Here is a 27,706-nt window from a genome sequence, read left to right on the forward strand (position 1 = left end):
ATCTTTAAAGTAGCAGATTTTCAGCAATTCATGTTAACAAATTGTGAGCTCACCAAACTGCAATAGGTACACTATAAAGACACAAAACATGGTTCAAGTTTTGGATTTTCCAAAGGATTCAGTCCAAGTGGCTCTTTCTGGGGTGTTGTAAGACAGTAAAGGGCTCGGTATGCTGTCCGATCACATCTAAACGTTTTTTAACCTGTTCAGAAAATGCGGACGTCCCATCCTCCTTGAGGCTCCCTCAAAGAGCTCTGTGCCTTTTTCTTTGTTGCTTGTTTTTGTAGTTTTGACACTGCAGTACGAATCATACAAATGAGGATAAAGGCACACACTTCCTGCTCAAAGGCACTCATGGCGTTTCACTCGGGTTTACAAAGGAAAAATGACGGGAGAAGTTGTGTGAAGAATAAAGGGTTAAATCCTTTTATCTTTCTGACCTTCAGACTGCTGGCAAAACCGCTGTGAGTGTGTTATTGTGTGTTGTGGTAAAATTGCAACCAGTGAAAAAGACATGAAACAAAACATAAAAGTTTGGGTAAAATAAAACTAAATATGTCACGAGTTTGTGACACAAAAGAAAAATGTTTTATTAATCATCCAACTCAATTTGAATGATTTTTTAAAAATCGCTAAAAATGTTAAAAAAGTTTCAAAATTATGAAAAATTTAGCAGCATTCTCTACTCGGAGACACTGGGGGCGTGTCCACCGAAGGAGCTAAAACAATGACCGAGCCGCTGCAAAGCAGCAGACTCAGACTGAGCAGCAAAGCGCACAAAACAGGCTGCAGATTACGAGAGCCGCATCGTTCCTTCAGCAGCTAGTGTTCGCACAAAGTACACAACTACACTAGTAACCACCAGCTGCCGGGACAGGCAGCTGATTCAGGCTGAACGACTGAAGGGGACATTCATAACAGCTATTTTGCTCGTGTTTTTTTTTATTGTAATACCTCACAGAGATGTTTATTCATGTATTTATTCGACTGAAAGAGCTAAACAAGCTTGTTAAACTTCACACACAGTCGAACGAAACAACACTGATGCTATGCACTCTAACTAGGGGTACGTATCGAACACACACACACACACACACACACACACACACACAGACACACACACACACCAAGCAGGGCTTTTGCAAGGCTCCAGACGGTGACTATTTCATTTCATTTTGCAACCAAGGAGCACCATTGCTACTATAAATAAATATTGGTAACATATGAAGTGGAGAGCTCTTTGTTTGTTGTCCGCCCACAGTGAATGAATCCTAAGGGTTAAAGGCGCCGCGGTATCTGTTTAACTGTCCGCTAACACTAACATCCAACAGTAAAAACATGGACACTTCTGGCCTGAGCTGAGTCTGGTACATTAAAATAAAAGCACCATGGGTCCCGCTTTGATTATTTAATTATAACAATACCTTATTTAACTTTACTATAACAGTGCTTTATTTAACTTTATACTTAATTTAACATTGTAACAGTGTTTTATTAACCTGTATTATAACAGTAGTGTACTCAACTTTTTTAATGGCAATAGCTACTTTTCTTATAAATATAACATTCTTCTTAAAATGTTATGATAAAAGTACAACATTTAACTTAATATAACTGTATTTAATTAAATCAATATTTCAATAATGTTTTTATTTTAGTAGTTAACATTAGTTTAACAGACATTTCAATATATTGTGTATTGTGACATAACCTTCAAATATTGTCGTCCCTACCTCTAACATTAGTTTTTAATGGTTTGGGAGGGGGTATATTTACAATACAGAGTCCACAATTCAGTTTTGTATAGTTACCAGTTGTTTCATGTTTTCAGCAAGTGTTTTCAAACATTTATGATGTGTATCGAAAAGAAACCACAGATTTTACTTTACCTGGACACTAAAAACAGCAGAATTGCAACTGAGATGCCTTCTGGTTAACTAAGATGAAGTCCATAAAATAATAAAATTTTAGAGCTGAGCTCTCAGGTAAGATATACTGTGGTATGTTGTGTAAGCATACATAGCATAGAGCAGTGTGTAAGCATGAATAATTTACCTGATGTCGGTCTCAATGTTCTCACGGTGTAACAGGTTGTCCAGTCCAGTTAAGATCTTTCAGTAAATCAGCACAGAGAGCCTGAAGCCTGAAGCCTGAAACAGAATTTAAAAGAATATCAATTTGGATAAATAATAATAACAAGATCAGAGCAACATTTTTTGATGTAACTTGGACAGATTCAGTTTTTACAGGACAACCATCTGCAGAACATTAATCATCTTATTGACTGCAGAGAAACACAGTAGGACACACAGCACACCAGGCTGTATGCATCTCTGCAGGCACATCACTCTACTTTATGTTTATCATTCAGAGAGCGGGTACACTGGATTCGTACTGCCATTTCTGGAAGTAAGTGGACAAGATGCAGCAAGTCCCTTTGCAATATAACATCCTTTATTAGCGTCCGTTGCCATGTCGCCCAGATTTGTTATTATCTGTGCCTATGCTCCGTCTCCAACATGTATTTCTAGCCATCAATGTGATTTCCACTTGAGGGGAGGTTTACAGCTTTATTAACATACCAAAAGTGCAGACGATTATATACATTACAGTAAAACATGCACGTATCGGTGCATGTGAGCAGATAAGAGATTGGTTTGTTTTCCGTGTGCGTGTGTCTTACTCATGTGCTCATCTGGCTTCTGTGTGAGTTAAGTGGAGTGTGGGACTCCAGCTGTACATGCTGCCAAGAGACTCAGCTGTTTACAAAGTGCTCGCCATACACCCACTCATATACATTTACTGTACACAGATGGAAAACTCCACTTTTGTTTGATGCGTTAACAGCAATGTCGAACAAAAGGCTGTGAGTAAAGCCAAAGCCATATTCTTTTTTAATTGAAACGTGAGGGATAACTTTCTCATGGCAGGTTAAGAAAAACGAATGCCTTTCTTATTAGTCACACCGCCATGGATACAAAAGGAGGTGTGCACACACACACACACACACACACACACACACACACACACACACACTCTCTCTCTCTCTCTCTCTCTTAACTTCTCAATTCAGTTTAATCCTGAAAATGTCACTGGTGGGAGCGTTGCTACCAAGTCATTAAGGTTAAAGATTAACACTTTTAAATTAAATGCCTTTCCATCTTGTAGTTTTCTAAGTGTGTGTGTGTGTGTGTGTGTCTGTGTGTTGTGTGTGTCCGCATGTCTGTTGGTTGTGTAAAGCTAAGCCTGATTCCCTCGCCATAGTTACAGGTTCTATGGTAACAGTGTTTACCTTGTGCGGAGGTGTTTTTACATCAAGCTCATGGGAAGTCAGCTCTGATACAAACAGTCTGGACAGACACACACACACACACACACACACACACACACACACACACACACACACACGCACGCTTCTTCTGCATTATCAGAAACATTTCAGTTAAATGTCAAGTCAGTGGCGTGCTAACGCTCACTGGAAGACATTTACAAAACAGGATCTGATGCACCCATGAATGTGAATAACAGTTAACACCACCTTTTCACAGAGCACCGTTCACACACGTAAACACTAAAGAGCAATTTAGTCACCACTTAACTGCACATCTTTGGACTGCAGGAGGACGTTTGCCTGATATCAGACAGAATTGTCGACTCATTACACGTTTCTATCTCTAGTCTGACACTGCGTCCAGTAGGGATGGGGATCACACATTTTTATTGATACTGATACCATTAACGAGACTCCTTAACGATCTGAGTCAATACTTTTCTATTGTTTGGTGGAAAGACGAGGTGACAACACGTTTTTGACAGAACTGGCCTTGCTTTTTCCGTGACTATTCCAGGTTATTCACGATGGTGGGAACCCTGTATCTCAGAACACATTTACACAGAGCCATAACATACATACGTCTTGGGAAGATTAGATAGCTTTGGGGTATCAAAATAGCATAAATCGATCCAAGAAGCATTACAGATGGACTGAAATATGACTGCTCAAATAAACTCGAACCAGATGTTAATAAGGTGTCAAAGCATGTCTGTCTAAGACACATACGTAATCCTTTCCAACTGTAACTGTGTATGTAAGCAGTCTGTGGAAATAGCCTCTCGGGTCTTTTCCCTGTGATATGACAGCCAGGATGAGAAATTCATTTTTTAAAATGTGAACATCCAGAATTGGACAAGATGATGGACCCCATATCTGTGAAAAGGACTGATGTAATATCCTATGTGGGCAAAGAAATGCATCTTATTGAACTGGAACCATAAAGGCCACCAACATTCAGTTTGTTTTAACACATTTTGAGTGAAACTTTACGTCTTTAACAGCGTACTTACACCCTAAAAAATTAGGTTGGAAATATTTCTGAAAACCGTTCGCTGACCTCTGACCACACCTAGCCAACTAGACTTCATTTGATTCTGTTGGGAACGATATATGTTTTGGGACCATCGCTGATCTATTCATATATTTTTATTTTATTTATATTATTACTATTATTATTAGTTCAACATTTTATTTTATTTGTTTACTCATTTTAAATAGTTTATTTATAGTAGTTCAATGATGTTAGTTGTTAAATGCTGAAAAACGTGAACATCTACCAGCCACTGACAGATAAATGTTCAAATTCACCAGTCACTCAATAATAAATCAATATTTTGAGACACCTACCTTATTTTCCACCCTGAGACATCTGACATTAAACTGAAAAGATGCTGACATTAGCCACACCCAGTATTCCCTATGACGAGTAAACTGAGCTTGTTGGGTAAAATTAGTGAAATGTCCCTTTAAGCTGAGACACTTCTAGTAGCTGGTACACCACGAACACTATATAACATCTTCACAATGCATCAGACTACAGTTACATAATTCTCTCTCTCTATATCATTCTTGTCTGCCTTCATATTTTTTCACTCTCTATTAAATACTTTCCTAGTAAACACAAAAAAAAGCCAAAGCTATTATCTAAAAATAAAGAAAACTAGTTTTTGTTGCATAGCAACAAGGATGAAGAAATGCTCCTCGCATGCCTTTAGCTCCTTCTGTTACTCGACATTTACGGCGGCACCTTGAGAAAAGCCTCGTGTCTGATCACAGCCTGAGGCTCGGTGACACTCCAGAAGGTGTCAAAAGACATCCTGGGTCTAAAACGGCTCGACGGCAAAACATATTGACGTGACATATGCAGTTATTAAAGTGGAAATCTTCAGTTTAATTACACTTTTGGTTGCTGAGATTTACCTGCTGCAGCGATTTTGGACTATTCTACCTGCCAAACAGTGTAGGAGGTACTCCACTCAATTTCTCTATTTATGAAGTTTATGTTTCTTTCAGTGACGCGTTTCTATTTTTACTCTTTGTTCTGCTCAGTTACAACTCTGTTGATTCCAGTGTTGCTGCTGTTGTTATCACCTGACATTTGGGTTAAATATAATATAAAAACTATGCTTTGCTATAAGCATAATCACTTTGGTGTTGGTGTCAGTCAGTAACAAAATGATGGTGACTTGGGGGCTGCAGAAACGAGCTGTAAACAACATTTAACTTCATATGGTGATCTTGTTAGTCAACAGTTACCTGCACACGCATCCAGCAGACAGAGCAACATTAGCATTTATATCGAGTCATTTTCTGTCCACCTGATGAATGTACGTTAGGTCATATCCACTCTGATTAGCTGTTTTTCTCTCCACCAGCTCCTAAGGGAAATATCTGTCCCTTTAGCTGCTAAATGTTCCATTACGTTCACCAGCTAGTCGATCATCAACCTGCCGGCTGAAAACAGTTTTTTTCCTGCTGCATCTGGAGCCGACACTGATGACAGCGTTAAGATTGAACCAAAAGAGTTCATTTTAAGGTTAGGAGTAATTAGGATTTTACCGATACCATTGCTGAAACAATACTTTTTAAAAAAATAAAAAACGGTCAATTACATTAAAGGGACAGTTTGGGGTTTTTGAAGAGGGGCTACATGAGAGACTTGTGGATAGTCAGTGTATTACAGACAGCAGCTGACAGTCGGTGCGCTCCTGGTTTGTAGAAACAGACAGGCTGCCACTACTCCACTATGACTATACAGCAAATAAGGGATTGCTGTTAGATTAATGCACTGAATGTCACGTACAGAACCTTTTATTTAAAAAGTTTCCACATGACGAAGCCATGCTGTCCTGTGTAATAACACAGGAGAGTGAAAACGGAGGCACCAGCAACAATCTCGATTTATGTCACTCAGGCGACAGAGAGGCCACGCAGAGTTCCCCGTCTGCATTAGTGTTACAACTCCTGCTGAATTTAATTCTCAACGTATAAAGCTCTCCAACATTTGTGTGTGTCCTCAGATAACTTTGTGAGGGAGAATACACATAGTTGGCAACAGCATCCCTCTGTTCAGGAAAAATCCCAAACTGGCTGTCTGCTTTGTTGCACCGTACGCCTTACAAGCAGAGCAGGGCTGAATGAAGTTTTGTGGTGTGGAAGTGTATCTCACGGCCAGGCTTACTTACTTATTTATTTATTTATTTTTATAATAAGCCTGTTAGCAACGGGTGTTGTCGCAGACAACTGCCGGGGCTTAGTGGGGGAAATATTAGAGTTTTGTTGATTCGGCTGGTGGCTTTTGGAGCAAGTTGATTGGAATATTTCCACACTATTTTTGAGCAGTTTCAGCTTCTCTGCGGTCAGTAAATACAGCATAAGCAGTCACAACAGCATGGAAATCCTTGTATCCACGACATCAATTTAATAACCTTCTTTTTCCAACTATCATCTATGCATCTGTTAACATACATACAGTATGTACTGATCCGCCTCCATCATTCCACCTCTCTCTTACAGACATGTGGAGGCACATTTTCTGTGCTGCTTTTCTTTGTCCATCTGTCAGTCTGCTCTACATCTTTTCTTTTCTTCTGCAGTATTTCCTTCTGTCTCTTTTACACTCTCAGCTTTTCCATTTCAGCTGTTTAAGCTTATGTTCTTATACAGAGCAACTTAAAATAAGTGAGGACGTAAAAATAAGCTTCAGTTCTGACACCAGCAGCATTAACAGCAGCGAGCCTTTGACTGTCTGTCTGTCTCTTCTGTCAAGATTTTCTCCACTGCTACTCCAGTTTCTGCAGCACACCTGCTGTACACCTGACGGATGTTTGAACTAAAGCGATCACTGAAAACAGAAATAACTGCATGCTGTAATAAATACTACAAACAAGAGAGCTTAACTGTTAAATTGGCCACGTTTTGATCAGGAATAAGAATATGTGGAGTAAAAAGAGATCTATTACGGGGCTTTTACACTGCAAGGCACTAACTCATCGCTCCCAGTCAGTGCAATGAGGGCAAGCGGTTTCAAATGTGGCGGTAGGTGTAAGAGGCGGTTGCACCCACGTGACTGTGCACAGATTGTGAGCTAATTTTGATTTTAATTTAGAGTTCACTTGTAGTGGTTGCCGCCTGGTTGTGGTTGATAAAATAACTGGCACTGCGGGAGCAAAAAGAAGATGAGATGGAGGAGCTGATGCCTGGTACACACTCCATTGTGTTAGCGGTACGCGACGGCAACCTCGCTGCACTACAACATCTTGCGCGCCCGCGGTGTTCACACTTGTCGTGTTGTTGCTGTGACACTTCTATAGGGCCGCCTGCTGCTCTGAGTACTGTATTTACACAATTACAAGCACATATTTCACTCATTTATGAAGCCGTCAAAGCTCCTATACTGTCAACAGCACGGGCCTGCAAATGTTTCACAATAAAATGCCTTGTGTCAACAACTGATGTGATTCTGTCTAAAGAGATGTTGGCAGAAGACCTTTTTTTGGAAAGGAAACAGAAAAGTTTGAGTAAAACAGATATATCTGTATTTCGTCAAGTCGGTGAGAGATAAAGACATTCAAACAGCCTCATCAGTGTTTGTTAATTTGAAGTTATATATATTGTTTTATAAATTGGGTGCCGGGTGATTTAAAAAAATCTTTAAAAAATCAAATATCAAAATATTTTCAACCAAATACCTTAATATCATTATTGGAACAATATTGTAGGGTTGTCTATTGGTGCTTTTAAAAAATATTTACACAATCAAATATTTGATGAATAATCATCAGTTATGTAAATGTAATGACTAATAGAGTTAAAGCAAATAAAAGAGCAGCTACAACACTTTGGAAAGTTCAAAAACATTAAATCTCTTTACTGTAATGCATCATCTAAAACCAGGAAAAGACAACACTTAAAATGCTACGACATCTAAAATCTAAATTGATATCTATTCTTATATCTTGATATCAATAAAATATCAATATGTTATGCAGCCCTAATTTAAACTGCTTGATATAAATTAAAAATCCAGTATCAGTTATCATATAATACAGAAAGTGATGCTCCACACAGTTTGCAGTGTGAATTTCATTTGTTCAGTCAACAACAAAAAAACACGTTTGAAAGACTGATACCAAAATAAAACAGTTCCACGCCTTCACAGTGCAGGTACTGTGTTGTGCTGTTTTTAAATATAGCAGCATTGATGGTTTATCAAGATGAAGATAATATCTGAATGTGTTACGCTGTGTACAATGCTTTAAGAAAAAAAATGTTGCATTTATATTTGCATTTTTGCAATTTTGCAAGGGCAATTTCCTGAGTTTGAGTAAGATTTGAGGTTCCAAAATTACAGGAAATTATATTAAAATATTGCGTTGAAAGCACATTATTGCCTATATGAAGGAGAGCAGACAGAGTACAGTATGCTGGTCTTTATGCTGACTGACAGAGAAGTGAAAGGTTGAAACCTTACTTGGATAAAAATGTATTTTCTTTTCAGAACTATCGGGGTGAAATGCTTTGTGCGCCCTTTAACACTCCTCATTTGTCTCACCCCCCTCCAGGCAGCGTCTTTGTCAATTGGACCCGTTCTGTGTGACATTTATTAGAAAAAGGTTTTAATCTCCCACAGGGACAAGGTTATTGGCTTTTCACAGACGGCATGTTACATGATATTCCTGAATAGTTTATGCAGTTTGAGCCTCAGCGCAGCCTTTACAAAGGTCAGTCATCTCAACAGCTCTGCTTCAATAACAACCACAGGATGTCCTGTTGGCCCACAGACCGTCTCTTCACAGACACATCTCTGTTCCCATCCTACGCTGTGAAAACTTATGTCATGAGAAAAAAAGTACCTGACAGCTGCGTTGTAACAGAATTACATCAAATAATGGAGAGATCAAACACGGAAACATCACTGAACAACAGCAGGAACATCATCACACTCGACCTCACGTCGCTGAGATTAATGCAGATGCACAAGACTTTTTTCTTTCTCTAGTGGAAATCTGTCTTTCTACAGGGACATATTTATGATTTATACATTTTTACAGTTGTATGGCTGAGTGTTTCAAACCTTTATTATAACATTTTCTTCATACCATTTATCAAAAACTGTCAAAATACTGTGTGCACTCTGTAATTTGTCATATTGATAATCAACTCTCTGATAATAGATTTCCTGATTTAAATAAACATTGTATCAGATTAAAATAAAGCAGAATTCCTGTATGACTGCTTGCCTTTTAACAACATTTAATATTCGTCAATTTTGGCTTTTATTTATGTACAAAATGTGTATATTTCCTAATATATAAAAAATGTATTGTTTTGGTATTCATATCAAAGCCCAGGTGTCGGCAGTAGCTTTAAATTAACTAATATAATACCCAGCTCTACACGTACTATTAATGTATGTGATATAAAATATGGCCAAAGCTTGATATTGATTAATGATTTTAAAATTGAGATGATGTACATTCAGTCCCGCCGTGCTCACATCTGACCCGAAACTGGCCAAGTATGTCAACACAAACAAAGAATTTGTCTTTGGTTATCAGCTGCTCTCAGTGTACTTGTACACAAAATGAAAGATACAAATATAGATATAAAGTTACACAAAGATAGCTGAACAAAGATAAGCAAACATTAACAAAGATAAAGCCACGTACAGGCACACTGCTCTGGATGACAGCGTCAGATAAACAAAAGCTACGCTGCAAAGTGTGAACTCTAAAACGTTTATATGTTGAAAAGTAATCATGTGAAGCTGCCATTACGCACTTTTCTTAACAAACAGTATGTTGTGTAGATTGTAGTGTATCTAAATGTCATTGTTTATGTCTCTTCTGTAAGTCCTTACAGACAATCGATGCATAGATGGACGTGTGTGTTCATTGTATTCAGCCACTGAAGGCGTAGGCTTGAACACTTCTGTCAAATCATTTAATCCATGGCACTAATCGCCTTTTTCTCCATGGACACCCAGAGGGGCTGCTGGGAGGATTACTGCTCACACATCGCAGTTTGTTTGCTGTGATGGTTTTGCTCTTGTATCTCTTTAATTAACTAATTAAATGTATGGTCTTACGATACAGAGCACAGTAACTGGATGCTGCATGGTATGTAAATACAGTACATGGTAGTACATTTGTGGGGCTGCAAATAGAGGTTCCTAGAGTTCAAGGCAAGTTAAATTCAAGACTTTTAAAGACTTTTTTATGTCGCTTGGGATGAAGTTAAAGACCAATTTTACACCCAAATTAAAGGGAAAAAAACAGGAGCCGACATCAATTACTGAGGTTAAGGGACAATTTTGCCCGAATGCTTATTGTGCGTCTTTGGTCTTGTGGCGGGGACAAGAGGAGAACAGGAGGAGAACAGATTGGGAAATGTTTTCGCCTTTGTTGGAGGGTTTTCTTTGTCATTTTTTATTTCTCTTTTTGCATAAGGAATTTTGCTGCCTTGATTCCCAATGAGGCAAGTTGGAAAAGAGGCTCATTGCCTTTTACTGATGTCAGGAGGGCAGCAGAAGCTCGGTTAAACAGACAATTTTCATTGCATTTCCACTTCCCCATGTTGTTGTTTTGTGAAAAAGTTACCAATTATTTTTTATTTTATTTTCATATATTTCATGTCTGAGAATTTTTAAAAAGACTGATTTAAGATTTTAGAATAATTAATCTTTTTGTGAGTTATTATAGTTTCTCGAGTATTAAAAAGATGATGGTTATAAAGATGAAAAAATATGGTATGGTATTGTATGGTATGAACATACAGTTACTTTAAAGGTGGATATATATGAGAGGATGTGTTCGGACTGAGATAAAACCAATGTATTTATCCACAACTGGTTGGAGAAAAGGGTACAGTATAGTTAGAGAAGAAGTTTCGCTCAAAGTTTTGATTCTTTTCACCAACATGAAAACTGGATCCGACTGAAATCAATTAGAACCAAAATGAATTCAAGCTGACCAGAACAACATTTATAATTTACGCTGAAGAATTGGATTAAAATGTTTTTTTTATGTCTGTTCCTGAAACATCCAACCTTTCAAAACCAGGGCTAGCATGATGAACAGCAACTATGATGTGTAAATGAAAGTACGCCTCTGCTTTGAATCGATTTTAACTGGAAAACTCAAACTGATGCTCTTGGCTTGATGCAGGTGTCAGCCCTCTTCTGTGAAAGCTCCGTGTTTGCATATTTTGATCCAACTACAGGGGAAAAATTCATATTTTACGAGTATAAAGAAAAGGATGTTGTTATCTGGCAGGCAGCAGGGGAACCAAGCATAAAAAAATCAATTAGGGGCAAAGTGCAGTCTGGACCGATCATATTAAGTTATTTTTTTATGCGTTCTTGGCCGGGGTGAACAACACAGAGGGTAAATTAGAGAAAGAGCGCAGACAAATCCATGCAAATGCTAAGATAAGGTTACACGGACTGGAAACTGATTTGTTTTGACCCCCTGCTGTCAAAACCGAACAGAATCACACAAGACTGTTCAATAAACATGCTGGCTGAGTTCATGTTCTATTTACGAGATGTGCTACAAAGGGGCAGGAAAAAAGCCAACAAAAGCCAACTTTGAAACGAAGCTACAAAGATTCAGCTGTAGTTTGAACCAAAACAAGACCCCATGTTGCACAAATAATGAAGCCACCGTGGTGAGAATAAACTTCTGGTCCAGTCATATGCACGGTATAAAATAATGGACCAGTTCCTTGATTTCACCTATTGGCTTATAGATTACCATTTTGAATCTCAAGTTTGGCGATTTAGTTGACTCAATCTTGGTTTTATGGAGCCTGAGGTGCTCGTATTTTGACGAGCTGGGGACTGAGAGCTCGTAGACACTATGCAAGCCAACCTATAGCACCGTCCTGACTGCACCGGGCTCCTGCCATGCCGTACAATGTCCCCGCTAAAAACGTCATCCAAGCGATAAGCTAACACAACCACTAGCTGGCTAACATGGGTAGAAAGCTGCATCCGTAATTCATATTAACCGTGATAGTAATTGGTAGACTAATGTTGGCTAGCTAAATAACTGTACTCTGAGGAAAAAATGACTTAATTACAATGTCGTTCAGTACAACGACATGCTGAACATTATATTTTTAGGTGACCAGAACATTACAATTAATTTTCTGAGAAAATAATAATAAGGCCTTATTTTAAGATTAATTAATTCAATGACTTTTAAGACTTTTTAAGCATCCGCAGGAACACTGCACCGACTGTATATTTTACTCATATTGCAAGCATAATTTACAAAATAAACCTGATAATGAACTGAACAGGACGTATGAACTGACGATTAAGCCATAAATTCATTAGGAAAATATTATCTGGGGTCATAAATAAAGTCAAAAGTAAGGTCATTTCTTCCATACAATCAAACCTCTATTTGCAACTTGTGGCTCCGCCCCCTGCTGGCCATTAGATAAGCAGGTTTAAGGCACTTCTGGATCAGTTTCACTTTTTAGACCTTGAGCCCACCTTCACTTCTTTTTCTTATCTCTGGGCCCATGAAAGTGTTCATTACTGTGGGAAACCCAACTGTTCATGGCCATAAATATCCTCCTTTTGCTTTTCTGAAACCGAGCAGCCAAACTAAGATAGAGAACGGCTGGATTCCTCTGGGCGGGCGACTCCCTTCTAGTGAAACTGATGAAAAATTCATCTTGCCAGGTTCTGCTTTATCTTGAGCTCCCTGCAAAGCTTCATTAAATCTGCTGTAAAAACCTCTTCCTCTTTGGTTCAGAGCTGAGAAGCTACCGGAGCCGGCCTCTGCTATGCATTTACATTTACATTAATTCACTCATACATTTACATTAACATTTTCAATACTGTCGATGCATTCTGCTGAAAGAGCGGTTTTACTATCCACAGAGAATCAGTGGAGTTCGCTGAATCTAAGATAGTGTCAACATGACAAAAAGCAGGTTAGTTTAGCAGAGTTAAAACCCAAAATATCCTGACAAATACATTTAATGTGTCTTTAACATGACAGGAGAGAGGGTGGGGAGGAGAGAGTTAACGTGGGTGGAAACTAGCAGCAAGTGAGCTTTTCGTTCATGGAGAGGGATTAGACGCCTCTCACTAGAAACGGAGGCTGGATTGAATCCAGCCCTCTCTCCTCGCTGCTTTTCTCTTTCACCTCTTTTTCTCCTCTCTTATCCCTCTGTCTTTGATCTTCCTCTGTCCTTTCTTTCTCCCTCCTCTCTCTTACATCACTCCATCCTCCACTGCTTCTTTTATTCTTTATGCTTCCAGCAGTGACAAGTTCATTCATTCATTTTCTCAGACACTGCAGCTCTGGTCCTACAGAACATTTCCCAAAAGGCAGAACAAACCCTCCTCACTGAGTTATACTTGTTGATTTTTCAGTTTCTTTGGAGCATTTATAACTTCCCAATTATCACACATACACTCTGACCGTAGCAGCTTTCGCTTTCGTCTGTCACTCAGCTGGTGGACTCTGGTTATTCTGGGCTGGCCACAGTGTCTCCTATCAGTTTGGTTATTGTAAAACTAATCTGCATTAATGAGCATTATTTGCTACTATCTGGCGTTCAAAAGTTAGCCGCCGAGAGGACTGAGCAGAAGAACACGAACCTACAGTTCAAAGAGAGTTCAATTTAAGACTTTTAAGACTCTTATAATGCCACTCAGAATGAAATTTAAAACCAATTTGAGATCAGTATATCAGTATATATAATTTTGCAATGATGTTGACTACAATGTAAAATATGACCTTTTTTTAAAGTTGATTGATCTATTTCAAATGCTGAAAATGTTAAAAACGTTCCTGAGTTGAACATGTGACAAAAGAACGTATTATGTTGTCAATAAGAGGCTTATTTATTTTTTATTTGATTGGACGGTAAATGTACATGGGTGTTGTTTTGCTGGTTCCTTTATCCTGAGCTGTGTGACATTAAATTTGTTAAATTATTTTAAAAAATATTAAAAATTATTTTGAGATTTTGTACCACAATGTCAGCAAAAACGTATTCATAATATACTTTTTTCCAATATCTTAGCATTTTTTTTGTCCTTGAAAAGATTGATTTAAGACATGTTTATACCAATAAGGCCTTATTTATATATAAATTACTTTAATGCCTTTGAGACTTTTTAAGGATCTGTGGGAAACCTGTTGGCTAAAGTTTATCAGCACAGGCCAGAATTTCTAAATCCTGAAAAAAAAAAAAAAAAAAAAAACAGCCAAGCGAAGGTGCAGAAGTCTTGTTTTCTAGACCTCTGCTCAACTTAAATTATAATATTATATGCAATTATTTGGGAATTCTTGTCCATTATCAACATAATTAAACTACCTACCCCAACTTCAAGCTGTTTTTTTTAAAAAAGCAAAAACATTCAAAAGTTTCAGTTTCCCCAGTGTGAAGATGAGCTGCTTTTCTCTGTCCTCTATGATAAGACATTCCCATGATAAAATAATTAGCAGCTGCAATATGTATTTAATTCAGAGGAGACACAGTTCAGGGTCTTTTGAAAATGGCACCAGAGTGCTTGTTTTCTGCTGTTTTTGGGATATATTTCCAGAAAGTGCTGAACGGTTATTTGCTATTGATCCGTCTCTGTGCTTCAGTTATCCTTTTTGCAGCCGATATCTTTTACCAAAATATCTGCCTTTCAGTGAGGTCAGCATGAATCTGAAGCAGCGTTTCTCATATTTTGACATATTACTGCAATGTTTAGGCCTGAGGGCTCACTGTGCAGTTGTAGAGATCTTGTTTACCATCGTTACAGTTTGTATCCTGTGAGGACATGAGGCAAACGGCTTCACTACGAGGTCAGGGGATTCTTAGAAAAGCACACAAAGGACCAGTACAACAAGAAAAGCTGATAGCTAGGCTCAGCTCGCTGAATGTTACTTTTCTCTAAAAGCTTGGATCATTTTACACTTCACCCCCAAAACCCACAATAGTGACTAACGAAAGCCATCCTGGGGTGGAGGAACTGACCTGGAGGCTGGAAAACTACGGAGGCAGGGTTGACCTACAAAGCTGACTTGTGTTTTCTGAACTTGGTGGGAAAATTCTGGCAAAACATTCACTATCAGCTGTTTGCTTACTGTAACAACCATCAAACTGCCCTGAAGCAAGGCACCTGAGCTGCGCCTGCTCCAGCTCCGTAACAGCTAACACAATCGCAGGTTGTACCGGGCAGGTCAAGAGTGGAACTACACAAGTGTGAGGAAGACTGACTGAGAATAAAACGCCTTCTCAGACAAATAATCCTGCATTAATAAATGTTTAAATAAAGGCAATTAGACACGACTGCTTTAAAGATAAGCCCCTCTCTCTTCCTAAACAGCCATAATAACTAGGTGAAGTAAAAGCCCGGAGCGCTCTCCTGTTAATACAAATCTCATGCTTTGAATATTACGCAGAGAACATACGTCTGTTGTGTGATTAATTAAAACAATCATTGTCAACAGTTTATCTGTGGGGTATAGTCTTTCTACAGAAAAAATAAAGAGCACTGCACTGCAGAAGAGAAAATAAAAACGCTTGTGTGTGTTTTGCATCTTATTTTTGGAAACTGATTGCCTCTGAGAGGACTTGCCGTCTCTGTCATCATTATGTGATGATGAGTCACAGCCAGCGCTGCTCCAGGTGTAGATATGAAAGCGAACAGAGGCGCACAGTATTCGATAGGACGGAGAATTTGGGGATCTTTTTAATCTTTATGATATTATTACTCAGTGTTATATATATATATATGTCTCCGCACCATGCATTTGTTTATACAAATATATTATAGTTTATAACAAATATCATATAAATATTAAGAAATAAACTTGACATTTTAAGTTGATATAAGGTCCTTTAGTCATATATAGTTCAAGCTTGCGTTCCTGAATATGGTGATGTTATTTATGGATAAGAAGAAGAAAAAAGGGTTAGATTGTTTATCTTTTCATAGTTGTTTCTTTTTCAAAGACACATTATTCGCTTCAGATGTAGCATGCAAAGTTGCAGCAGGATGCACTTCCAAGAACCGAACAACGTCTGACAAGGAAACAAGGCGGTCAGAAATATTTAAGGTCTTTGAAAGAGATGAATGCCATCAACCTGGCGGCCAGGGCGACCACCGAGAAGCACAGGTGGACAGGATTTGACCGAGCTCGACTGACCGAGAAAAATACAGCTCCTGGCTGGCTAATCATGTCCCCCCCTCCACCTGCACCGCCAAACCCATCGAGTTATGCGTCAGTATTCAAAGGTTATCAGAGAAACTAATTTCACTGTCACCATATTATTTAACATGCTCTCATACTGGTTTCTGAAAACAGTCCAAACACATGAACATCTGAGGGAGGTTTAACAGATTTAAACATGATTTTACTGTCCTTCTTACTTTCAAAGACAACTGAATTCTCTTGTTACTGGCTGTTCTTTGGGGCTTGTTTATCTCGTAAATCAGCTTTTTAATGAAAGATTTTTAGTTGTGTGCTGAAGTATCATTTTAAACCATAATGCCGTGTTCACACTGCGGGTGAAGGAGCAACAGGCTATAAGTGATTTTCACTGGAAGCTACAAACTGACCTGGCAACTCTTTTTGTACATTAGTGACGCGGTGCATCAACTAATCAAAAGGTTTTGTTTCTAGCGGCGGTGCTGTGTTATTTAGCTGAGTTAGTTGACGCTGGGCTAGCTTTCTGTGCACACAGGAGTGCAATGGGGCAGTGAGATGTGATGTTAAAATGGGCTCAGATATTGATGCAGATACATTTTCATTAAATACAAACTTAAGTGACATTGAGTTGAGGTGCTTTGTTGCAAGTTGTAGATAAAGCAGACACAAACAAGCCCATGACACCAACAGGATCCTAACACGATGTCATGCCGGAAATAAATAAAATAAGAGTTCCTCGCCCTGTCAGACTTGTCCCGGTCTAAACCCAGGGGGAAGAGATGGGGATGAAGGGACACTGCAGTGTCAGAGTTTGGCTCTGGATTTCCTGACACCATCTTGTCAAAGATGACAACTTGCTGCTTCAGCTTGACAGCAATAATTTCTCACATTAACTACATTCTGCACGTTCCTGCTGTTGGCTGAGGAAAGTTTCCATACCAAGCTCATGATATGAGAGCTGAAAATTACCATAAATTGACTTGTAAAATGAAGTCAGACAGTTTGTGCACACCATGAATGAGTCATGAGAATAATAACACGAACTGAGGAGGCTGTGTAAAGCGTGTCTTCCATTTTTAAAATAACAATCTGCAAAAATGATTTGAGTGATACCGTTGTGAAGCATTTCTGGATGAGGGTCTGGGTGCAGCACCCAAAAAGGCATTTAAAGAACACTGGGGTGCACTGGAAACAATATTTTTGAAAGGAGAGCGTTAAGGTGCTCTTTGGAAACGTCTGAGTGCGTCTCCTTTTTTGATGGATGGTTGATGGATGATTTTAGATGGATGTTATTTGGCACCTGCACCTCATTACCACATTCTGATTGGCTGCTGATTGTGATCAATAAAGCGCTTTATTGGAGTTTTCAAGTCAAATTTCTGTTGCATTTGTTAAAGACTTGTATGTAAAAAATTCTGTTCACGTGGCTTTTTTGCTCGCAGGAAACTAATAAGAAAGATAATCCAACAGCCCCTTTGAATCAAATCTCTTATTTGGCATTCAGTGACATGCTTTTCTAATTAAATAACACTGAATAATAATCACATTAACATTCTTGGAAGACAATTAGCCTAAATTTTAATTTATGAGGGGTGGTGAGGGACATGGATAATGGATCAGGGATCTTAAAAAAGGTAAAGACCCCCACCTTAGCAGTTTGGTTTGTTATTCATTGATTAAGTAGATGTTTAAATGCATACAACACAACTATGGGTGCATACAGAAACAACAACTCTCCTCATGTTGTCTGTTTTCATTGTCATTGCAGATCTTATTGTCAAACTGGCAAAGGACAAGTTTGGAGCCATTCAGACAGAATACCAAAAGGTAACCGTGTGTATTTGTGTGTGCTAAAAAGATTGCTTTGCTTTCTTTACCTTATTGCATTATGTTTCTCTGACTGGATGCAACAATTTACAATAGACGTTCTAGAAGAAATGCACCTCTGAGATACTCCCTGACTGCGCAGGTGTTAATAGCTTTTACAAGCCAAGGCGAGGCCATCTTTTTACTGGCACTCCAGAAAAAAATGGTAATTGCTTTTGGCACAACCTGTGAATTTAAAGGGAGATACATCATTTGATTTTTTATGAGGAACAACTTTGATAACCAAGGATGTTTTTTTAGCTCTTTGACAGTCCCTCAGATCAAAAGTTCACTCTGTACCTTCCTTTCAATTATGGGAGAATTTTCTGTCTGTGTGCAGCGTTACAATATGCAACTATGTGGATATGCATGCCAGTTTCAATCCTTTGATTTCTCTTTTTTGTTGTTCTGTTTCATCCACATGTTTTTTTTGTTTTGTGGCTTTGCTCTTTCTTTGACGCTGCGCTGCCTTTGTCTTCTGCATGCCTTCTTCATCTGATCTGCTCTGATCTGATCTGGCCTCCCTCAGCCAGAGAACATAGTGCTGACCCTTCAGGTAAAGTCTGCACACTGGACCTACAGTGCGAACCCATCCCGTCTCATCACGCTCCACTGTCCCGAGTCACCAGGGCTGCACAATTCACGCTTAAATTTATACTTAAAAGCTCCAGCATTTAGGATTTAGGGGCATCTTTTGATGGTTAAATCGTGATTGTTGTTGCAGGGATTGTTACACTAAAACAAAAACATCAACTGATTTATTGATGTCTCTTTCCCAATGTAAAGTAATGGCAAAAGGGTTTTTGGGCCTCATGGCATCACTTGATGGACCATAGAAATTGCGGTAGCACTTTTTGGCCACTGTTACGACCTCTAAAACAAACGAAAAGCTCAGCAGAGACCGTAACATATGAAGGACGCCAGAGACAGGTGTAAAAGGGTTAAAACACAAAAACTTTATTGTTTAACGTCAATCAGTTGTTTCAAAACACTTCTTGGTGGCTCTCTGTAAAGGAAACAAATCAGAAAATACAATCAGCAGAACAAACCAAGAAGGGATGAAGGTCCCGGCCAAAAGAAACAAAAAGCTGCTGAGCCAGCCCACAGAGGGCCATCACGCTCAGCGCCTCCACCCTAACTCCCCAAGAGTAACAAGAACAGGGAATCTAACTGAGGTTAAATAAAAACCGAAAAATGAACTACCAGAAACCTCCAACCAAAACTAAAATAACAAACTCAAACAACAAAACCCAGTAATCTAAACATGCTGGGGGAAAAAGAAAAAGAACAAAAGAGAGAGAGCCTCCTGAACCCGGCTGCCGTGCTGCCTCCTCCCCGTGCAGCTCGCGTCTCAGAGAGAGCGTCCTCACACGCCGCACCTCTTTACCTGCCCTCTCCAACGAGGGAACTGGCTACAGGTGCACAGGCGGGAGGGCAGAGGGAGCACACGGGGAGAGGAGGAAGACGGCACACAGCCGCAGCAATAACAACAACAACACTGTGCAATTACGCACACACAACCAGGCCGCATGCAACAACCACCACAAACACTGGCTTTAAAGTTCAGCGCTCTTCCTGGGGGCGTGGTTCCACTGAGTTCTGCCATGTTGTTCTACAGTAGCCCAAAATGGACAATTTAACACTGGCTCTAGATAAGGCTATGCGCGCTTTGGCGTTGGCCACTGTCGTTGTACGCGCCTGGCACACTGGAGTATTTTCAGTTCTGCAACCTCTCTGCTAGATGCCACTAAATCCTACACACTCGACCTGAAGTTACACTTTGGTATACATATCACAGCCATTTTCTCTGTGTGTGTGTGTGTTTATTTCAGCATCTTCATCATTGAAATAGTCATTAATTGTGCAGCCCTGTGACTCTCACCCAGCCATCCTATCCACCTTGCAACCACTAAGTAAGCTTTGGAAAAACTGTAGCTCCTGATGTCCTGATTTAGATTTTTCCAGCTTCATGGAGGAACAACAATGCTGACTAGACTCTAAACGAAGAGTTGAAGTGCTCTGGAATGAAATTCAGACCATTTTTAAGATTCTTTTAGACCAGTGTCATGACCCTGACTCTCTAATGATATGCTCATTGTGAAATACTATCCTTTGTTTTGCGACTTGGCTGCTGACCACGTCTGGCCCTGTCAGAAATCGGGCATGTAACACAAACCAGCACATTCCCGTCAGCGCAATATCAAGCCAAAGGATAAAAATAACTGTATGGGTTTGGCAAGTTATTCTAAAAGCCTCGACCATTTTTACCCAGTTTGTGTTAATATGGTTCTAAATGGTTCTAACAACTGGATTACCAGGTGGTGAATAAACAGACATGTTCAGACAGAATATCTTTAAAACCATTGGCCAGCTGTCTACTTTGCCTCTGAGAAGTATTTGCTCTGATATCCACCCAAACCACAGCGAGGATGAGACACACTCTCTCTCTCACACACACACACACACACTCTCTTGATCTTTTGCATGCTGATGCTGGCAAAACTCTTTTTACTACTACAAATCTGCACACACTGACCTGGACCGCTGACACACAGTATGCAGCTGCCAAAGCTTAATAAGAACATCTATCCTCCAAAAGACCACCAAACAAATCACTCAAGAAATAACCAAAAAGACAAAACCTCTTTGAGTTTGCTCTCTTGCAAGTGATAAAAAGGAGATTACCAATTTTACAGTCCCTCCTAAAATATGTGATTTCAATAATAAAACAACCAACCAGTGTTTACAGGCTGCATAATTTGTTTCAACAAAGCCAAAATCCACTTTTTCGCATAATAACTTTATATATGTGTACTCGTAGGTCAATGTCTATACTGTTACTTTGTTTCAGATTCTAGTGGAGCTTTACAAATAAATTAGATTCGTGACTGTGGCTGGTTTATCAAAGACAGCAAATCCAGGTCAAAACTGAAACCAAACTTTTTCCCTACAAAAAAGGATGGTCAGTGGCTCTACACGTCAACCTATGGCACTCTAGGTACCCATCCAGCATCAGTTTTTGGATAACATAGGTTTATGCTGATTTCAGGTTCACTTTGTTCAGTTAGGGCAACAGAACCAGGTTCGAGGTTAAGTTAAATAAAAAACATCATCGTTAAGCCTACAATAAGTGCGCTTGTTACTAACGTAATGTGACGTTCATACCACAAGCGCAGTATGATACACATACTAGCATAATACACTGTTATCAAAACCAAATTCCCTCTTTGATGTTACAATATTGTAGAACTACTATCAGTACTTTGAATATTAACACAATTTCAGTTTTGATTAATAACCATCAGTAATGTAGATATAATGACAAATGGGTAAAGGAAGTATTAAAACAAGAAGAACTGTCAGATCAGTTGAGAAAAATACATCACTTATGTATATACTATGAATATCCAATATCTCAGACGATATTTAGATATTTATGATATCTTTATAATGCTCGGCCCTAGCTTCTGTAACTCAGTCATTTAGCCTCACAGTCAGTGAGCGGTTTTGGGTAACAGCGTCTTGTTGGAGGACACTTCAGCAGGCCTTGTGGCTGCTGCTTTGATTTAAATCTGATTAAAGTTAGAGAATTGCCTTGTCTTCACCACTCAGACATGATGCCACCTCATCATCCAGTTTGCTCTCATCAGAAGGTCACCTCCTTCTTTTGGGCACTTGCCAAGACAAAGCTATAGTCCAAAAATAGACAGAGCTGCAGGCCCTTGAAGAGTGGTGGTGGAAAAAAAATAAAACATTTTTGACCTTTTTTTGTGAAGATTCACCCAATAACAAGCAGAGCCCAGGAGCAGAATGACAATGCAAGCATTCAGATTTGCAAAATGTCCTCAACAACTGGGCTGACATTGGTGCTTTTAGCCGACAGACCGCACGTACACTCACACATGCCCAGCGTCTCTCTTCTCTCTCTGTCTTTGCCTCTCTACGTCTTCAAAACTCTGGTCCCCTTTTTTCTCTCCATTTTCACTGACCCTGAAATCATTCATGATTTTAGTCCTTGAGGTCAGAAAGCTCATGACTGACAGTCTTTTTCTCCCTACATCTTGTAAACTATGTTTTTGACACAGCCAGGAGCCTCGCTCATCCAAACACAAGCTCTTGGAGGTTGGATTATGCTCACCGCCCGAGACTCCAAGTTTGCCCAGAGATTTACGAATGAACCAGAGAACACTCCTCTCTGACAAGTTCAGAAGCCATTTCCTTTCACCCCGAAAGTTAAAAAAAGCAAAAAGCCGTAGTTCCCTGGAGAAAGCAGGGTCATTGACTTATGAAGGCGATTAAGATTAGTGTGAATCAGCCAGGAGAGCAGTTCGCCCATTCAGGAGCAGCGATAGCGGCCCGCTTTGATCCTTTCATAACGAGAAGCTATTGAACATCATTGTGACAAGTTACATGCGGTGTGGGAATTACCAATCCCCTATTCAATTTTGCCAATTTCCAAAGCCTGTGCTGAGTGTGGTTTAGATAGGAGCAGATTAAGCAGGAGCGCTGTGGTACATGACAAGAGGAGGTTGAAGCTCCACTGAGAACCTGCCAACAGCAGCAATTTAACTCTCCCAATACATCAGGAGGAATTTGTAAGAAATCGTCTTGCGTCACCTTGAATATTTTTAATATTCAATCAAAGTCGAGGATTATTGGGGCTTTGTGACGAGGGATATGCCGATTTCACAGCTGACTTTTCAGAGACAAAACACAATCCTAACATGCAGAACAATCTAAATACAGAGTTTTTATACAAATATAAGTATACAGCAGTCAGCATTCCTCCATTCACTCCTGTGCTCACTGCGTTAATGAGCATTTTAAGTAGGGGTCTACAGATTATTGGCCTGGCTGATTTTTGGGACCAATATTTGGCATTTTGCAAATTATCTGTATTAGCATTTTATTTTAATGATTGCCGATAAACTGTATTGATTAAAATGTGCAAAGAAAGTGTCGGCATGGGAGGAACTTTTTCTTCGTAAAACCTCAGGGGGCTATTTTTATTGATATTTATTATTTTTTTAATTTAAATTTTATTTAAAAATTCAGTAAAGAATTTTTATAATGTTGATTGTTTGCTAAAGGTATTCAAACGAACTTTTGCGTTTGAGTTTATTGTATTCCAAATTTGAAGTTTTTTATTGTAAATGCATATAGGTTCCAAATATTGGTTATCGGTCCTATTGGCTACTGATGATCAGTATCGGCCCTGAAAAACCAATATCGGTCGACCCCTAATTGTAATCATACTGGTCCTCACCAACTCTCAGACCTCGCTATACTCGTACTAACCGTGATCCCAAACAATAACTGTCCTCTGTCTGATCTTAACAATCTAACAGCTCAAATCAAAAATGCAAATGGGTTTGTTTAACATTGTTTCACAGGTAAAAAAAAACACAAGGATTAGTATAACAACTATTCATTTTTTTAGTTTGTCCAGTCAGGTTTTTAGTTTTTTCTGAACGTCCATTTGAACCTGAATAAACATATTTACACTGCAGCTAACCAGCAATTTACACCCATCTGTATTATTATGGATCCCACTGGATGCTGTAATTGGCCAGCTCTCGCGTGTTGATGCGTCCAAGTCAGGGGCAATTAGGGTTAGGGCAAAGAGCTCACAGTTAGGGCTAGTACTAGCCAATATCGGGTATTCTCTGAGACTGAAGTGGTACATTTACAATTATTATACAGACCGATAAGCATTTTACTTTGACAAATGCTATATAAGTCCTTTCTGTACTTATTATCATCATTATTATTATTATTATTATTAAGTCCATATAGGACGAAAGTCATTCTTAATGAATTGGTCAAGCTCCTCACACAGGAGACAGGGATTTGAGTCCCATGTGAGTCAACATCAGGTTTTTATTTTTAGACTTAGCTGATTTATTGGTTTCAGTTTTTAGAATGAATAAAGCTGCTGAATGCACACTGTGTACTTAAACGTCAGCAGAACTGCTGACAGACACATTTGTGTTAACGTCACATTTTGACGCTGCTAGGATGCAGAGAAATATATTCACCTTGGTGCAAACTGCTACACTGGCCATTTACAGCCAAGTGCAAATATAATTGTTGGCTACACACACCTGGGTGCTACTAGCATATTTTTCAAAGGCCCAAAAGAAATATGCACTCAGTTGTCAGTTGATTAGCCAAACACAAGTAAAACTAATGCAGTCTAATACAACAGTCCCTTTTAATTAAAGTTATAATGATCTGTATTAGGTTAAAGTGTCTTTTAGATGTGATGATTCAACTTTATAGTAAGTTTGGAGGCTGCAGTTTATGACTTGTATCGCTCATAAATGTTTTAATATTTCGTAAACTGTTGAAATAAAAGTTACTTCAGACTGCAGTAGTTTTACACGGATGTAGCTAATGAACTGGCTGCCCATGTAATTCTTTAATGTGAGCCACAAAGCTGAAGGTTTTCACACTTAATAAGTCACAAAAATTCAGTCTTGACCCAAGTTACAGAAATCTGCCAACTGATCGTAAACAGTATGTGGTTGAGTGATGAAAATTATATTTCGCTGAACTGACACTTTCCGCAGTAAAATTATTAAAAAGAATGAATTGCACTCAAACAGGTGCAATTATTTCCCCATATGGGCACATTTGTTACCTTGTTTCAAGAAAAATCAGGATTTTATGACTCAATTCAAGTCCAAAGTACTTCAGTACAGCTGTGCACTAACTGCCTTGTAGTCTATTCCTATTGAAGCAGGTTTTTCATCAGAAATTCTGTCTTTCCCTCATTACGGCAGCAAAAACTGCCCCACAGGGCTGCAGGGATGGCTCTGACTCTTTTGAGTTTTTCGCCATCATCCTTCGTGTGTTGCCATCGTCAAAAAGCATTTTGCAGTTTATTGGAAATTTATGTTAAGAAAAAAAAACTCTTCTTCAACAGGACTAGCATTATCTGGGGGCCTCTAGTGATCAATAATAATTTCAGGGGTCATCTGTTATCTTAATCTGAATCTGCCGCGTCTGGAATTTGTCAAGTCAAAATTTGACTGCAGATTTCCTGCTATATTCTGCCAAACAGAGGTCATATGATAATATTAGTCCTGTGTGAAACAGCATCTCGGTGATTTGGGGTCATACTTAGGTTGCTTGCCCCGTGCATCAGGTCAGATGAGGAGCATGTAGCCCAAAACGTCTCTCAGTGGAGATTATACAGCTACGTATAAAGGATTTCTGGGAGGTGAAAGTCCACGATTTCATAGAGGAATTGTGGATTCAAAACATCAGATGATCCGCTCAACTTTTGCAGAGTTATGTGATGCAATATCACCTCTTGTAGCGCCTGCTGCATCATGCCCGAGTGAGCCAGCCCCTTCATCATGTGACCAATAAAAAGCGAAAAAATGTATTGCCATTGCAGTTTTGCAAAATATGGCTTTTTCGAATCGCCTGAAATACCACCTCATGCAAGCTTAAAACTTTTTTGCCACAAATGAGAGGTTTTTTTTAAACTGAAATGTTTCCTTTAGGCAGATTTTAAATTTGCAATTTAAATTTCCGCAATTTGAGGGTCAATGGAAACCCGCCTAAGAATGAGGACGGCTCAGTCTCTTTGTGCAGCCTAATGCAAGATGCAGGGAGAGAGTGCAAATACTAAATTATTGCAAATTTTCAAAACAAATAGAACAATAAAACGTTTCAGACTCAGTGTTCAAGGTTTATGTCGGCAACTTTTTTTTTTCGGATGACGGATTATGCACAGCGAGTAGTGCTGTGTAGTGTTCCTGCGTTGTGTATAGTGGAGTTACAAATGACTGTGTGCATTATAACCGTAAATTCAAGTAAAATACAGACTTTGCCGCATAAAACAAAGACATAGGGGTATTTCTAATTCACATTACTGGTTATACTAGTCCCGTGTGAACAGGGCTTAAGTCTCAACCAGCTGCCAGTGTCGCGGTTTGGCAGAAGTATTGTTGTCCCACAGATAAACAAAAAAGAAGTCTTTGCGCTCAGATTGTGTAATCTCGTAGTTACAGAGTCAATTATTTAATTGGCTTGTAGTATTTAAGAATTAGAAAGCGTTCTCCTTAAGTGAGTAGTGTTATGCAATGTGTTTATTGTTTATCCACAAATCCCTTTTGGACAAAGAGTAGAGAGAGAGATTCTCCAGCGGTGGGATCCTACCAGATATTTTTAGATTTGTTGCTCATTTTATCCTCTGCCTCCTTGTGTGTGTCCTCCCTTTTTTCTCCTTTACGCTGGTATTAATCTATCCTTTCTTCTCTCCCTCACTCCCCAACTCATCTGCTCACCTCCTCTGATCCAATTCTTTTTTCAATCCCCATCCCATTTTCTCCTCTCATTGTTTCATCTCCCTTTTTTCTCTTCCCACCTTTGATCCCCCTTTTCTCTCTTTATCTCATTTCCATGTTCTTTCTCCATTATGTCTCCTAAATATATTGTCCCTCATTCTTCATTTCATTCCTCTTCCCGCTGACCCCAGGCCATCTACTACGAGATCGGCTTCCTAGTATGCGCTGCAGTCGGGCTGCTGTTCGCCGTTCTGGTGCCGATAGTTGGCCTCTTTTTCTGCATGTGCCGCTGCTGTGACAACTGCGGCGGCGAGATGCACCAACGGCAGAGGAAGAACGCGGACTGCCGGCGTGGCCTATTAGGAACGCTGCTCTTCTCCACCTCACTGGTCATCACGTGAGTATGACACACGCACACACACACATGTACAGGGATGTCAGCTCGCAAGCAGACGTGCAGTTTTTGTTGTAAGTGAGTGTGTGCACGACTGTATATGCGTGCACACACTCACTGGAATTAAATGCGAGCTACATCTCTGTCTTTTATAGTGATGTGCTCATGCACAAATTCAGGCAAAAAATGGTCATCTTGGGAGTCATTTTCACAACCACACACGCACGCACGCACGCACACACACACACACACGCACACGGTCATCAGCGTTCCCCATCCCCCATGCTGTTTGCTATATATAGTAAATTCCTACTGTAGATACTATGTGGCAGCACCCTTCATACTTGTGTTATAATCTGCAGTGATTTCACACTCAAGCTTTGATTTACTGTAGTGGGAATTCTTCATTCATGTCAACTTAAAATAGCAACAAATCAAAGATAAATAAATAACTCTCAAAACCACAGAATATATACCCTACAATCACAATTTTTCTTTATGACTCATGTGGGTCAAGAAAAGGCTACAATTTCATCCACACCTTGGCTTCCATGTATAATAATTATAATACCGACTGCATCAGGTTTCATGGTGTATTATATTACAGCTCCTGCTATCATTTCCCCATTTAACAGGC

At 39.3% G+C, this 27,706-nt stretch overlaps 1 protein-coding gene across 7 annotated transcripts in view; it reads left to right on the forward strand.

Moving 5' to 3' along the window:
* The window catches only part of prom1a (prominin 1a), a 102,182-nt gene that overhangs the window by 17,627 nt on the left and 56,849 nt on the right, over positions 1–27,706 (forward strand). For all 7 annotated transcript variants that reach the window (XR_006106118.1, XR_006106119.1, XR_006106117.1 and 4 more), the window contains exons 2-3: positions 18,278–18,336; positions 26,867–27,072. Coding sequence is in view for 3 of the 7 variants with exons in the window: in XM_042493054.1 (XP_042348988.1) it covers positions 18,278–18,336; positions 26,867–27,072 (265 nt within the window). In the remaining 4 variants the exon portion in view is untranslated. The remainder of the gene's footprint in view (positions 1–18,277; positions 18,337–26,866; positions 27,073–27,706) is intronic.

The sequence above is a fragment of the Plectropomus leopardus genome, chromosome 9 (genome assembly GCF_008729295.1).
Source record: "Plectropomus leopardus isolate mb chromosome 9, YSFRI_Pleo_2.0, whole genome shotgun sequence".
NCBI classification, from domain to species: domain Eukaryota; kingdom Metazoa; phylum Chordata; class Actinopteri; order Perciformes; family Serranidae; genus Plectropomus; species Plectropomus leopardus.